Source organism: Sinocyclocheilus anshuiensis, unplaced genomic scaffold (genome assembly GCF_001515605.1).
Source record: "Sinocyclocheilus anshuiensis isolate Anshui unplaced genomic scaffold, SAMN03320099.WGS_v1.1 scaffold3256, whole genome shotgun sequence".
NCBI lineage: Eukaryota > Metazoa > Chordata > Actinopteri > Cypriniformes > Cyprinidae > Sinocyclocheilus > Sinocyclocheilus anshuiensis.
In genome coordinates, this window is record NW_015552819.1 from 107,573 (window position 1) to 123,673 (window position 16,101).

The 16,101-nt window shown below is 37.4% G+C and overlaps 1 protein-coding gene across 1 annotated transcript in view; it reads right to left on the reverse strand.

Annotated features, from left to right (window-relative positions):
- The window catches only part of LOC107667970 (golgin subfamily A member 4), a 33,937-nt gene extending 30,324 nt beyond the window's left edge, over positions 1-3,613 (reverse strand). Inside the window, exons 1-4 of the mRNA XM_016459704.1 lie at positions 3,422-3,613; positions 2,938-3,095; positions 2,490-2,642; positions 1,100-1,382 (exon numbers count right to left, since the gene is read on the reverse strand). Coding sequence (XP_016315190.1) covers positions 1,100-1,382; positions 2,490-2,642; positions 2,938-2,982 — 481 coding nt within the window. The 5' untranslated portion in view covers positions 2,983-3,095; positions 3,422-3,613. The remainder of the gene's footprint in view (positions 1-1,099; positions 1,383-2,489; positions 2,643-2,937; positions 3,096-3,421) is intronic.
- Positions 3,614-16,101: the final 12,488 nt, after the last annotated feature.

The following is a 16,101-nucleotide window of genomic DNA, read 5'->3' on the forward strand; positions in this document are numbered from 1 at the left end:
TTAAAATAATAGCAGATTTGTCTCATTTTAAATGAATAATAAAAACTGAGATAAAAAATTTACTTAAGCCAGAATTTAAATGTTACTATGGTAAAATAAATATTCAAACCACGTGTGTTACAACTAACACCCCGTTACTTTGTGCATCGCACTCATCGCAAGTTTATTGTTAAATTGTTAAATGCCCTTACATATCTCTGTCACCATTATAAGTGTTTGATCACCACATTTGAGTGATCACTGCAAAAAATGTGTTTATGTATATATATCTGTTTATGTATATACTGTATTCTATATATAGTACCAGTCAAATGTTTGGACACACGAATGGGAAAGTGTCCAAACTTTTGACTGGTACTGTACTATAATATACACAAAGAATATCGGCCGATATATCGGTATCGGCCTTTTTTTTTTACTCCCTAATATCGGTATCGGCCCCAAAAAACCCATATCGGTCGGGCTCTAGTACTTACATTTAAATTAATAATTTGATACAATGCACTTATTGTCTACAAACATGTTTTTACATGTACTTCTATTTGAAAATACCACCCTGTAATTATATGTATAATTAATTTCTGTAGTTACGTCTATAATTACACTATTGACACTACCTCTACCCCTTAAACCTAACCATACCACCACACTTGCCCCTAACCTAACATTGTACCTAACAATTCATTATATTATTAACTACACAGAATTTTAAGACACGTAATATAAAGTGGGACCTTTTTTTTTTTTTTGAACATAAATGATACAGATTTAATGCTCTATAACAGATTAAAGCTACATGAAACTGTAAATTAAATTAATTAATTTGGACAATATACTGGGAGCAGAGTGAAATGCGGACTTCTTTTCCAAACCTTATTTTACAATGTGGTATTTTTGAAGTACTCGTGCCCATTCCTAAATGGAGACGTTAGACATTGCTACATTCAGTGATCCATTAATAAAAAGTTTATAGATCTTTAGATCAAATTTAAAAAGTCCAAGTTACTGTGACAGGTGCTTAACCAACACTTCAGTTCATTTGAGAAAGGAAGGTCAAACTGCAGACAACATTCTCTAAGCATGTGACATGATTGTCTACCTTGCAACTCTGTGACTCTCTGCACTGTAATGCAGGTGGATAGGTTTGCTGATGCATCTGCGGGCTGTGATATAGAGCGCTGAAGAGTCTCAAGCTGTCTGCGTAAGGCCTGCTCCTTCTCTGACAACTCAGACTCGTGTTTATCAGCAGCCCTGAGAAGCTCTGCCTGATGTTTCTCCATCAGATCCTTGATCCGAGCCCGAGTAATGTGACGTTCTGCCTCCAGCTTTGACTGAAAGTTTTCTCTCTCACCCCGCAAGCGCTGCATTTGTTCTGTCAGCTCCTACCAAACAAACACACACACACAACTCGCATTACAAATCAACTCTGAGAACTGTAAGCAACCGGGACTGACTACATATTATAACTTTTCTTATTTCTTTTTTTAATAACTTTAACAGTTTCTTTCTGTTCCAATGTTGTTTTTGTTTTCTCACCTCGTAAATATTTATTTAAAAAAAATTATAAGTAAATTATAAATAATAAAAATATGTTGTGTGAAACAGCTTAATAAGAGCAATACAAAAAAAAAAACTAAATGCAATTTTTATGATTATGATTTGCTTTGTAATAACAACACTTATTAAATCTGTGCAAATCAATGGTCTAGTGTAAAACTGCATTGGTAAATGGTCAAAATTTAATTTATTTGGTTTTATGTACGTTAAGAGGCCATAATTTTTATGCAGTGCCACATCATGTGTCACATGACATCTGATCCCTGCACAAAGCACAATGAGCAATACTGTCAGCATCCAGAAGGCAGACTTGTAAAAGTGCAATATAAGTTAAACAATAAAAGTCCAAGAACACAGAAAGAAATAGAGATTACACAAAAGTTTGGAAGTAAGCCAAGTTTAATTGCATTTACTCTCAAAGATAAATGTGTTGTGATATATCCTGCTATGCACTGAGCAGGACAAAGCCTCTCTTTCTAGTCTAATGTCGTCTCCCCATATTCAAAAGCAACCGAGAATAGTAGTAAAAGATCGGAAAAGTGAATTTTATGTTCTGCACAATCACAACATTATGATGGCGTGCACTGTGCAGAGAAAATAAACTTGATGTGCCTTACCTTACATAACAAGTACACAGTTTTAAAATTGAATGTGAGGACAAGACAAGACTATCTGTATGAATGCACTGGCCAGTAATATTTAATTTGCAAACAAATGTGATTCAGAATTTGGGAAGAGAAACAAGCAATTTCCAACCCCAAAAACTCATAATGACTTTTTTAAAAATGATAAATTAAATACATGTTTATCATAAAAGTGATGTAATAAAGTCATTGTATGTTTGAATAGCATTTTAACGCATTTTTAATCAACTAAATTTAAAGAGCGTCATGTCATTGACCATTTGAGCATATTTGTAAACTATAAATTACCATGACTTGGTTATCTTTACTGCTGAGTGCTGCATCCTTTTCCCTGATCAACTCTTTTAAATGGGCCACAAGTTCCTCCATCTGTGTTAGCTGCTCTGTGACCTCAGCAAATCTTATATCACTGCCCGTGTCCACCTGCGGGGAGCCAGGAGCCTGAGACAAGCAAAGAATCTATTAATGATGATGAACATCTATGCAATGCGCAGTGTAAAGGGGTGAGGGTTCTGAAGGGTTTTATTTAGCTATAATCGAGTGACTTGCTTATTACACAGTTGCTCATGAAATTAATATGCTGACATAACATATTTGCAAGTATTTAAAATTAAAAGACACTCTTCACTCCTAGACATTCCCACACTAAATATATAAGTCTGATTTCTAATCATATTCATCACAGAATACAATCTTCATTATGAGATATTCAAGCAAAAGCATGAGTGATACTTACTCCATGCACAGAGCTGGACTCGTCTGCTGAAAACCACCTCAGCATTGTTTACACAACCTATGGCCTAAGACAGGATGTCTTAAATAAAGTAAAGCAAGACTACACTCAAGTCATCCTACTGGAGGGTTCTTCAAGTCTGGTCCTGGAGGTTCACTGCCCTGTATTAAAACGGTAATATGTGTAAATGCGTATATTTTAAATAAATAAATGTGTTTATATTTTAAACAAGCATTATAATTCAATTATACAGAGCATTACACAGGGGCATTATTTGTGTCATCTAATTCAAAGATTTCTGTATTCAGTCAGCAGAGGATTATAAATTAATATCTAAACAAACAACGTTAACCGTCATGATCACTATCTAGTCAAACACAGAAGATCATATGGTGGCAGAAATCTAATCCTAATCGCTTAAAACTGAAAGCGTGACGTGCAGCTAATAAGAATATTTAAAAATGAAATGTCGTTAGCATAATCTTACCTGCCTCCAATAACATGGACTTCTATCGCTTCACATTTCCAGTACAGTGCATTTTCAAGACGAAATGTTCACTCGTTACTTGTTTAACATGACAAATGCACATATATGTTGTACTGAACAGTAGCGAACCTATAACCTTATTGTCTATTAGATTTATCACTCATAATCTTGTTAATGCGCAAGGTTCTTCTTCTTGTTTAATGGCCGTTCGCTGCTTTGGAGCATTACCGCCACCTACTGTACATTGCCACAATGACGTTCTTCTTCTTCTTCTTCTTCTTCTTCTTCTTCTTCTTCTTCTTCTTTTAGGATTTAATGGCGGTTGGCAAACCAACTTAAAAGGTTCATTCCCGCCACCTCCGCCACCTGAGTGTGAAGCGCACAATGAATAGGAACTTTAGAAACAAGAGCTACCTTAAAAAAAAAAAACGGTATCCTAAATCCTATTAATCAATCCTGTTTCCTTTAAATAAATAACTAATTCGCGATATATTCCTGATTGCTTAGATCCATCGCCTAACAAAACCTGGAGTGACAGATCATTTATTTCCAGATACCTTATAGCTTGACTTAGTTGGAAACGTTCTCTTTCATAAGCCTCACATTTTATAAGTACATGTTCTACAGTTTCTGTTAACCCACATTTGTCACAATTTCCATTTTCATGTTTTCCTATTCTATGTAAGCACTGATTTAATAAACAATGACCAATACGCATTCTTGCAATTATAACGTCCTCTTTCCTGTTTCCAAATCTTCTTCTCTCTGAACCAACTTTTTCTTGTATGCAGTGTAAATGTCTACCTTTTGTTCCTTCTTTCCATTCCTATTTTTCCTTAAGTCCTCTGATAGATTTGAGTTACTGTGAACTTAAACAAATGTTTCTGCAAACACCTCTGCTTTTCCGCTTTCAATTAAAATTAGTCTATTATTATGCATTAAAACAGGTATGTTGCAATCTCTTTGTATCCCTCCCATCTTTCTTATCATACTCCATACTTTATTAATTTCAATGTCTTCACCAATACTCTTACAAAATTCCCTCCAATAATTTCTTTTAGATGTCCGAATTACTTTTCTCACTATAGCCTGTGCCCTTTTATAATAAACTAAATCATTAAAATTAAGAGACCTTCTTACCCTCTTAAGAGCTTTATTTCTCCTTATAATTGCCTCATTACACTCCTCATTCCACCATGGCACAGCTTTCCTCCTGCTGCCTGCCTTCTTCTTACCTATTACTTCTACAGCTGTACTCTGAAGAACCTGACATATTTTATTATTAAAAACATCAACATCCATCATAAAATTACTTATTTCCTTCATTTTGCTTTCACATAACTCCTTATACTTATCCCAATCGGCTGATTTAAACCTCCACCTTGGCATTCTTTCCCCCACATTTTGAGCTATATCTACTCCCACTTTACTGCAAATAGGAAAATGGTCACTACCTATTGTACTATGTTCTAATACTTTCCATTCACACTTTCCAGCTAAGCTTTCTGAAACTATTGTCAAGTCTAACACTGAATGTCTTCCCTTAGATAAATCGATTCTAGTATAACTGCCATCATTGATGCAAACTAATCCTCCCCAATCTAGCATGTCTTCAATGATCTCTCCATTATTGTCTGTTTTTGTGCTTCCCCATAACGAACTGTGAGCATTAAAATCACCACACCACACCACTTTTTGCTTCCCATCCCCTCCAATACTTTCTAGAGTATCCTTGTTTAACCTATCACATGGATTGTAAAAGTTAATTATTCTAATACTCCGTGAGCCTTCCCATATTTCCACCACCACAACTTCTAGTTCCCCATCATCCTCAACTGCTCTATACCCAATTCCTTGTTTAATAAAGGTTGCTACCCCACCACCATTTCCTTGATGTCTATCTCTCCGAATTGCAACATACCCATGAATTATAAAATTAAGTTGTGGTTTAAGCCAAGTTTCCTGTATACATATTACATCTGGACCATTCTCTTGGTTTGCTATAAATTTCTTAAACTCTTGTCCATTAGCAATTAAGCTTCTTGCATTCCATTGCAAGATAGTTAATACCATTAAGAACCACCACATGTTGACTGACTATTTGCTATTTGACTGTTTGTTGTTTGCATCTTGAGCCTTTCATTTATCATATCAACAGTAACATTCTCAAAATCCAAGTACTTTTCAGCAGCTCTGATAATGATTCTAATTTTTTCAGTCCTGCTTTCGGTTTGAGCAGAGCAATTCACTACTTCAGCAATAAATGCTACGAATGAAACTTTGTCATCCATTACTCCGTTTTTACCTTTACTTTGCTCTTTCCTCAGATGTTTCGATTGTATTGTTGCATTCCTAGCTTCAGTTACTTTAGGTATCTGATTTACTTTCTTCAAAGCCTCAGCATATGTTATTCCTTCCGCCATTCTAACGTTTTGAACCTTCACCGCATTTTTCCGTACATGACACCCTCCGTAACCTGCACTGTGATCTCCTCCACAGTTGCAGCACTTAGGATTTACACCTTGTCCACACTTGCCATACTCATGATCACCTCCACACCGCGCGCATCTCTGTTTGCCTCTGCATACTGCCGCAACATGACCGAATTTTTGACACTTGTAACATCTTAGCGGCGGGGGAACGTATGGTCTAACCGTATAGCTTACAAATCCCAAATAAACTCTCTCAGGCAGTCTATTTTCATCAAAGTTTAACATTACTGATAGGCTGTCTGTCTTTTCATTATTCCTGACGCACTTGAGCCGTCTGACAAACTTTACTGCTGCTCCAGTTATATTACTTTTAATCTTCTCATCTGCAACATCCGTTGGAATCCCCGTTATAACACCTCTGACCCAATTCTTTTCTTCTAACATCTTAGCGGCGGGGGAACGCATGGTCTAACCGTATAGCTTACAAATCCCAAATAAACTCTCGCAGGCAGTCTATTTTCATCAAAGTTTAACATTACTGATAGGCTGTCTGTCTTTTCATTATTCCTGACGCACTTGAGCCGTCTGACAAACTTTACTGCTGCTCCAGTTATATTACTTTTAATCTTCTCATCTGCAACATCCGTTGGAATCCCCGTTATAACACCTCTGACCCAATTCTTTTCTTCTGGTATGGAACATTCAACTTTATTTCCAATTATCGATTTTATTCCTAGAGCCGTTTTTTGCTGCCTACTCTCTTTACAAAACAACATCAACTTGCCATCAATCAATGTCTTAATGCTTTCAACCGTCCCTATTGTTTCTTTTAGAGTTTTTGTTAGTTTTAAAGGATTAATAGCATTTACAGACTCAGTAAACTTAATCAATACCTTATACTCCTCTTTCCTTCGTCTTGCCTGGTGATTTCCTTTTTCACTATCCGTTTCTGAAATTTGTCCCCAACTTTTCTTTCTTTCCACAATGACGTTTATGTCCGTTTGCATGTTTTGCCTTTCTGGTCTCATTAAAAAATAATTGTAAAAGTTGTTCACACAGTGCGAACCAGATGAAATATAAGACAGTGTTAAACATGAGCTCATATTCAGCATGCTGAACCATGGAGAGGAAATGTGTTTTAGAGTTTATGAGTCTTTCCTCCAATAAATATGTTTATAAATATTTTAAAACACCTCTGTATTTTTTCACAGTTATTTTTATTTTGGTAATACAAATATTGGACTTTTCAACTCAAGATTCAAGTGGCTTTATTGGCACAACAACAACAAAAATGTTAAATGTTATTCAGTGTCGGCGTTATGTAATGTTAGTGGTCCTTTGTTTCCAGACAGACTGTCAAAGAACAGGACACACACGCCTCCAGGAAATCCTGTAGAATTCAACCAATCAGATGTTGACTTTGAAACACCTGAAGTGTTTCTCATTTTGTGTGTCTTATCTGATATTATCCTGAAACTACACACCCTTAGGATGCAATTGAATAAAAAATGAGGAAGCAGGAATCCAAGGAAAACTAATTTGCATATTTGAATATTCTTGATTACCTAAGCATCTTTTCAAAGGGCCATCAGCTGTGCTCTATGGATTTGCCCTTATGTTGTTGAAGTTTGGTTAAGAAATTCATAATAAAATGAATAAAGCAAGATGCCCTGTTGAAATTTGCTAAATTTATGGCCTAGTTGATCAGTGGATGCCGACTACATGCACCATCATTCGTGACCTGACTGGGTATATCTGCTGTTTTACTCCAGGTTGTAGAATGCTTTTTTTTGTTTTTTTTTAATGCAAATCATATCAACCAGCACTGGCCACATACCACATACTCTATCCATTTGTTGCATTATTCTTTGTAAGGTTCTACAAGATGCACAAACTGATGAGTGTGGTTCATTGCTCTTCTTTGGAGTGTAAAAAAGTTCTTGATCATAGTGAAGGAGTTCTAAAACATGGTGGTGGAGGCCCCAAATGTGACATATTTTTCATGTTACGTGGAAAGTACTGGGCATGGCTTCAAGTATTTTGTGTTGTTAATAAAGTAGTTTCCCAGTATTCATCTTCAGATGACTTTCCTCCATCTTGATTCTAGAGTTATATATCCATTTGCAATGATGCATTCAATTTTCACAATGGTATAATTGGTTAAATCTATGATAGGCTTTATAGACATATTTAAAAAAGGTCTCACTTTCAGCAAATGCTGTGGCCAACTTTGAACCTTCACTGAAACAATTTTCCATTTCTCCAAAAGCATGGTCCAGAGAACTGAAGTATAGTCTGCATTATGCCTGCAGGTGCATAGCTCCATCTTATTACTGACACTAAGGTATTTATTTATCTGTTGGGTAAGGGTCAACTCAGAATTCTTCTTCACTGTCATGATTGTCCACACAACTGACAGCTGAAGATACAATTTCATTCCAGTTAAAGGGTTTGTATTCTCTCCTTGCAGCATGTTGTTGACAGGATTAAGCAACATAAAAACACAGTATAAAGCATTGTAATTATAGTTTGCATTAATTAAAAGTTTTCTGTCATTTCGGAATAGTAATACATTGAAGGATAATCAAAATGTTGTTTGTCATTTTGACAGATAAAAATAATAATAATAAAACTGCATCCGAATTCATGTTATGTGGCTGCTCTCCCTAGTTTAACTCTTGACGGTAAATGCACATACACATCTATTTTTGATCGCAGAATCACAGTTTCAGGCAGTGTATGTAAGGTAGGCCTGGCCATCTTTTTCTTGCAAAAATCACTCCAATATATTAGCCTGCCATCACTGTGGCTCCATCATATACTTGACTCAGAATCTTAGATGTATTCAAACCTGACTTGGTTAGCTCTGAAAGTATGATTTTTTGATGGTTTGTGCATCACTGGAATTTGGGATGACCATCACAATCATTTGCTCTGTAATTTCCAGTGTTTTTTCTTATTCAAGTAGCAAAGTATAATGATGTTTTCAGTTCCAGCTGGGTCTCTGGTTCCAACTACAAGTACATATACATAATATCCCTCAACAAAGCAGAGAATAAACAAATTGCATGAACACAATACAACTTAATGAAAGCCCCCAACATGCTGATTTGCTAAGACATATGTACTGCTGTTGCTTCAGGAGGTCTATGTAAAATGCATGTTTGCCTGGGCCAACTTGGCTGAATATAATACTAGTGAACTATTGCTGTGTGTACCTGGTTGTTTGGTCTGATATCTTAAAAATCCAGTGGACTGACACTGAATTTGTATCTGGGCCAGCAAGGAGTTTATTTAACTAGTGAACTAAGTGTACTTGGGCTAGCATACTCCTATGATTTATTCAATGACCTAATGACCCATTTAGAACATACAGCTAGAACAGGGAGGGTTTAAAGAATAGTGAAAGCACATAAGAAGATTTTTTTTTCAACAAGATGCAGTTGTTGACAGGAGAAAAAGATTGCGTCAAAGATTACCCCAAGATTTCTGACCAAACTTGATAGGATTATTGTTGATAAATCTAGCTGGATGGTGAAATAGTGCTGTACAGTCGGAGTGGCAGGGAAGATGAGAAGCTCTGTCTTTGTTAGGTTGAGCAGTAGGTGATGTTCTTTGATCCATGCCAAGATACCCATCAGGCAGTCTGAGATGCATGCATTGGGTCATCTGGTTGAAATGAAAAGTAGAGCTGTGTGTCATCAGCACTGATAGGAGAAACTATGTTCATGAATAATGGGTCCCAATGATGTAATGTATATGGAGAAGAGAAGGGGTCCAAGAAGTCATAGATCCTCTTCTGAATATTATTAATTCGTCGTTGTCATTAGGATATGTCCCAAAAACTTCAAACTGGCTGTTAAGCCTCTCATTAAAAAATCACAACTTGATCCTGGATAATTAGTTAATTACAGACCCATCTCAAATCTCCCTTTTCTGTCAAATATACTAGAAAAGGTAGTCTCCTCACAACTATGTTCTTTCTTAGAGAAAAATGGTATCTGTAAGGATTTCCAGTCAGGATTTAGACCAGATCATAGTACAGAGACTGCTCTCATCAGAGATACAAATGACCTGCTCTTGTCATCCGATCGTGGTTGTATCTCTCTCTATTAGTGCTACTGGATCTTAGCGCTGAGTTCGTCATTATCGATCACAACATACTTTTGAATAGACTAGAAAATTATGTTGGCATTAGTGGAATTGCTGCTCTTATCATCTGATCGTGGTTGTATCTCTCTATTAGTGCTACTGGATCTTAGCGTTGCATTTGACACCATCAACCACAACATTCTTTTGAATAGACTAGAAAATTATGTTGGCATTAGTGGAATTGCATTAGCATGGTTCAAATCATACTAATCTGACCATCATCAGTTAGTAGCAGTGAATGAAGAGGTATTATATCATTTACAAGTACAGTATGGAGTACCACAAGGCTTAGTTCCAGGACCATTTCTTTTCACGCTTTACATGATACCCTTGGGAGATATCATCAGGAAACATGGTGTTAGCTTTCCCTGCTATGCTGATGACACTGAGCTCTATATTTCTTCGCGGCCATACCAGTAGAAGAAACATACCAATTTGCAAAACTAACAGAATGCATAGCTGATATCAAAAACTGGATAATTAGTAATTGCTTACTTCTAAATTCAGTAAAAATTCAGTAAAAAAAAACAGAGGTGTTCATTATCTGACCAAAAACCTCTGCATGTAATAACCTAGAACACTGTCTAACACTCGAAGGCTGTGCTGTCAATTCTTCGTCATCAGTTAGGAACCTAGGTGTGCTATTTGATAGCAATCTTTCCTTTGAAAGTCATATTTCTAGAATTTGTAAAACCACATTTTTCCATCCTAAAAATATATCTAAATTACGACCTATGCTCTCAATGTCAAATGCAGAAATGTTAATTCATGCGTTCATGACCTCAAGGTTAGATTATTGTAATGCTTTATTGGGTGGTTGCTCAGCATGCTTAATAAACAACCTCCAGCTGGTCCAAAATGCAGCAGCTGGCGTTCTTACAAGAATCAGAAAGCATGACCATATTTGCCCGGTTCTGTCAACACTGCACTAGCTCCCTATTAAACATCGGATACATTTTAAAATCTTGCTAATTACTTATAAAGCCCTGAATGGTTTAGCTCCTCAGTACATGAGTGAGCTCTTATCGCATTATAGTCCTTCACGTCCGCTGCAATCTCAAAACTCTGGCCATTTGATAATACCTAGAATATCAAAATCAACTGCGGGCAGCAGATCCTTTTCCTATTTAGCACCCAAACCTGTGGCCGGCAGATCCTTTTCCTATTTAGTGCCCAAACTCTGGAACAATCTACCTAGCATTGTTCGGGAACCAGACACACTCTGTCAGTTTAAATCTAGATTAAAGACCCATGTCTTTAACCTGGCATTCACACTGTCACTTTTCTATAATTCAAATTCATTAAAGGATTGTTAGGCTGCATTAATTAGGTCAACTGAAACCGGGAACACTTCCCATAACACCTGATGTACTTGTTACATCGTAAGAAGAATGGCATCTATGCTAATATTAGTCTGTTGTCACTGCAGTCACCTGGATCCTGTCCATATCCAGTCCAATGGTGGATCAGCACCTCCTCTACAACCCTGAATGTCAGTGGAGACCGTGTCAACTAGAGAAAGCATAGAGACAGGTCCCTGTGAAGACCTCGTCGGCCATCAGCTCAAGACCACGAGAACCAGACGAGTCCTTTGCTCAATCTGACATGCGTTGCAGCCTGGAATTAAACCACACCATGCTGGTTTCATCAGGCAGAGGAGAACAGGCCCCCCGACACATACTCAGGCTATGTGCTTCAGAGCTGACCAGCATAACCACTGACATCTTCAATCTTTCCCTCACAATGGCTACAGTCCCCATCTGTTTCAAGTCCACCACTATCATCCCTGTTCCAAAAAAGCCACAGTTTCAAGCCTTAATGACTACAGACCTGTGGCTCTCACACCGGTTTTCATTAAGTGTTTTGAGAGTCTCATCAAGAAACACATTCTAAGCATTATACCAGCCACCCTGGATCCACCCTGCCTTCTGCACTTTGTAACTGGATACTAAAATTCTTCACCAGTAGACTGCAACATGTCCACCTTGGAAAACACTCCTCCAGCACCATCATAATGAACACAGGCACTCCTCAGGGCTGTGTACTCAGCCCTACACTGTACACTCTTTTCACGCATGACTGTGATGCTACCCATCCTAACGACATCATCATAAAATTTGCAGATTACACCACAGTCATTGGTCTCATTACAAACAATGATGAGACAGCATACCGGAAAGAAGTGTCTGAACTGGTCACATGGTGTGAGGCTAACAATCTCACACTAAACATCAGCAAGACCAAGGAGATGGTGGTGGACATGAGGAGGAGTGAGTGTCTATCAGCCTCTACTGATCAGAGATGTTGAAATTGAGAGAGTGGGCAGGTATAAGTTCCATACACATCTGTGAGGACCCCAAGAGGACAGAGAACACAGTGAAACTAGTAAGGAAGGCTAATCAGAGAATACTTCCCTAGGAGGAGGTTTGGCATGTCACCATAATTACTAGAACTTTTACAGATGCACTGTGGTGTGTGGTTTGGCAACAGTAACATATGACAGAAAGGCACTACAGAGGGTGATAAAGCTGGCCCAGAAAATCGCAGGGACAGATCTCCCCTCACTGCAGGACATCTACAAGGATCTACAAATGGGCTTGCAACATAATCGAGGACACCACCCATCCCATCCACAATTTCTTCACCCTCATGAAGCGGTACCGGAGCACTGAAGCCAGAACATCCAGATTCCAGAACAGTTTATATCCCTAAGCCATTAGACTAATTAATAGTCAAAACCCACTGCCATTTCCACCTGTATCATCAGGATAAAATCAGCCTGTTCAATGGCACTCTGCACTTTACCTGCTGGACCATCATACACTCACCTCATAATGCATTAGACTGATAATCATTGACAATTTAAACACTAGACTTTACACTGTCACTTTATCACCACTTGACACTTTAACATTGTCACCTTATTGCTACTTGCACTGCATCTTTATACTGTGAAGAATTTTTATTATCAATCGTTTTTCTAATTTGAATACAGGTTCTCTTTCTTTTTCTTTCATTACTTTAATTTTTATGCTATTGTTATTTATTTTTATTATTCTTTCTGGTTTATACTTTACTGCATATTCTATATTTTTATGTTATTTGTATTGCTCTAGTAAGTTATGTTTGTTCCCCTTCTACCCTGTCATTCTCGTGAGGAGTAAACAAAGTACGAATTTTATTGTACTAGTACATATGACAATAAAGCTCTTGAATTGAATTGACTGAGCCTGGTTTCTCCCAAGGTTTTTTTTCCCATTTTTGTCACCGATGGAGTTTTGGTTCCTTGCCACTGTTGCCTTTGGCTTGCTTAGTTGGGGACACAATTTCTGGCAACATTGTTGACTTGACTGCACCAAAACTATTGGAAGAGAACTGAACTGAGCTGGATGATGACATCACTGAATCAACAATGAACTGATTTTAAGTGATAAACTGACTGGTGTCTATTGTCCTCTAGCATTATCAGCACACGTTTTTTCTGTTTAACATTTTAAAGCTGCTTTGACACCATCTGTACTGTATAAAGCGCTATATAAATAAAGGTGACTTGACTTGACTCCAAGAACTGATCCCTGAGGAACCCCCGTGACACAGACAGTGGATAGATCCAACAGAATAACAAACTGTCTCTGCCTCTGTGAGAGGAGGAGGAGAGGAGTTTGTTAGCTGTGGATGTGGACAGTCTGAGTTTGCTGGTGTGTGAAGCTGAGAAATGAATGCTAATGCTTGTAGTTTTGTATGTGAAGAAATTAACAAAATCAAAAGTGATGATCACAGTTTGGACCTTCTGTTTGCCCTGTTGCTAGTTGTCATGGTTTTTTATTTGATTTCATCATTCTGTGTCTTGTCCTTAGTCCCTCATTTGCCTGTGCATTTAAGTTCCTGTCTGTTCAGTCAGCCGGTTATTAGTCGTGGATGTATGTTGTAAGTTACCTGTGTGCGTGTGGATTCGTCCTCACCCCCTGTGGATTTAAAATATGTTTCTTCTGGATTATCTTCTTCGTCGTGCGCTCTTTGTCTCTATACCACTCTACAGACGTGACATGGATATTCTTGGATAGACTTAGCCGAGTAATCACACTGGTGTCTTTGAAGGTTGTGATGGACCCGGAGAGCTGAGCAGACGACAGAAGATGAACACACTGTAAAAAACGACCGTGAATTTAACTGTAAATGACTGTAAAAATGCTACAGTAAAAACCTGTTAAATGGTTAACGGTAAATTCCCCTACTATATACGGTGAAAAACTGTATTGGACATTACATGTATTGGACATTAATTTTACGGTAGTATACAGTTTTTGGAAATGAAAAAGACCGTATAATTTACAGTGAATAACCGTAAATTGACATTCCCAGAATTCCCTGCGTTACATTTCAAATTTGATGTTTTTTTGTTAAAATAACTGTTTCTTCTTAGTTTTTTTCTTATCAGTTTTGTATATTAGGGTTGTGTGTTACACCTAATGTTGTTAAATGAATGTTTATTGCATTATTTCAGTTTCATGTGTGTTACCATGATAGTGTTTGGTGTTTGTGTGAATGGCACTGTGCGCCTTCTATATATGTTATTATTTAAAAGCTGCTTGTGACGGGCTTTGTTTTACAGTGCAGGTAAATAGATCAGGTAAGGAGCCAGGGAGGTTGATGCACACATGTGAACAACAAGACCAGACACTGAGGAAGAGATGTGATGGTGGCTTTATACGGGCTTGATCAGTATTCGGGTGATTGTGCACGAGTGAGAGGAGCTGAAGGATCTGGTGTTGATGTTGCCTCTGACACTGATACATGCTAAAGTCAGCTGGATCTTTGATTTGCGTCATTTTCTCCAAAAGAAAATGATACAACGGAGAAAAGGTGGCAGGGAGATAACATTTAATCATAACTAAATTCTATGATTGTTGAATAAATAAAAATGGAGGGATTTGTCTGAAGGATTTGTGAGATATCATTACTTTGTAGAGCCTCTATACTTTATTATGCACATAAGGAACAAAATAATGCATAAGTGGAATAAAATTTATTTACTAACAAAAGATAAACAAGAGTAATAAACAACTACTAAAATAATACAATGAATGGTAAAGGAATAACGTGCATAACGTATAAAATGCAAGTGATTAGGTTGGGTGTTGATATGGCAGTTTTACATTAATGGAAAAATTGTTGCTTCTCTGAAACTACTATGGTAAAGAACCTTATTATGCATCAAACAAATAAAGATTATTTGTTATTAAAGGGGTCATGAACTGAGAAATCAAAATTCCCTTGATCTTTTGACATATAAAATGTCATTGTACTATACAAACATCCTGTAAGTTTCAGAACTCAAAACTTTCTCGTTAGCCTATATTGAAGTCAATCTGCCAAAACCACAGGTTGTGGAATGTACCACTTTATGACGTAATGGTGTGGCTAAACACCGCTTCCACAGAAGAAGATCAACGCCTGCTTCTACATCACTGCCTGTTTAGCCCCGCCCACCTATTTGTGCATGTAGTAAGTGAATAATGAGAGAGGCAAACGCAGGACTACCTAGAAACCAAACGATAAAGATGGCTCTGAAGACAACAAGACACCATACAGTGCCAAGTTGTGGAAAACCACAGTCTTTGCATTGCCTTCCTTCTGATCCCAACATGGACCCTTTTCACATTTCCAGGTTTCTCAGCAGCGGAAGTCGTCATAGTTGGGTAAACTTGAAGAGCACAGCAGTGAATGGGAGAGCACCACAATTATATTTTTTGCATTCCCAGTTGCTCAAATAGCAAAAGAAAAACTCCACGATAGTGTTTTCATGACTTTCAATAAAAGGAAAAAAATTGAGAGAGACTGATAACGGCTGTCAGAAGAGAGAACGATGTCAAATTTACCGTCCCTCCCATAGACGCTGCATTAGAAACACCCTCGCATTAGCGTTAACTGTTTTTATTTTATTTTTTTATTTTTATTTGATGCAAAGGTGATATAATACAAAGAATAGTGTTATAAATGTAGATACTTTTTTTTTTTTAATACAAATATGAAAAACTTTCGAGGATTTACGATGCTGATGACCGTTAAACGCGTCATCACAGTCTTGTGAAAAGG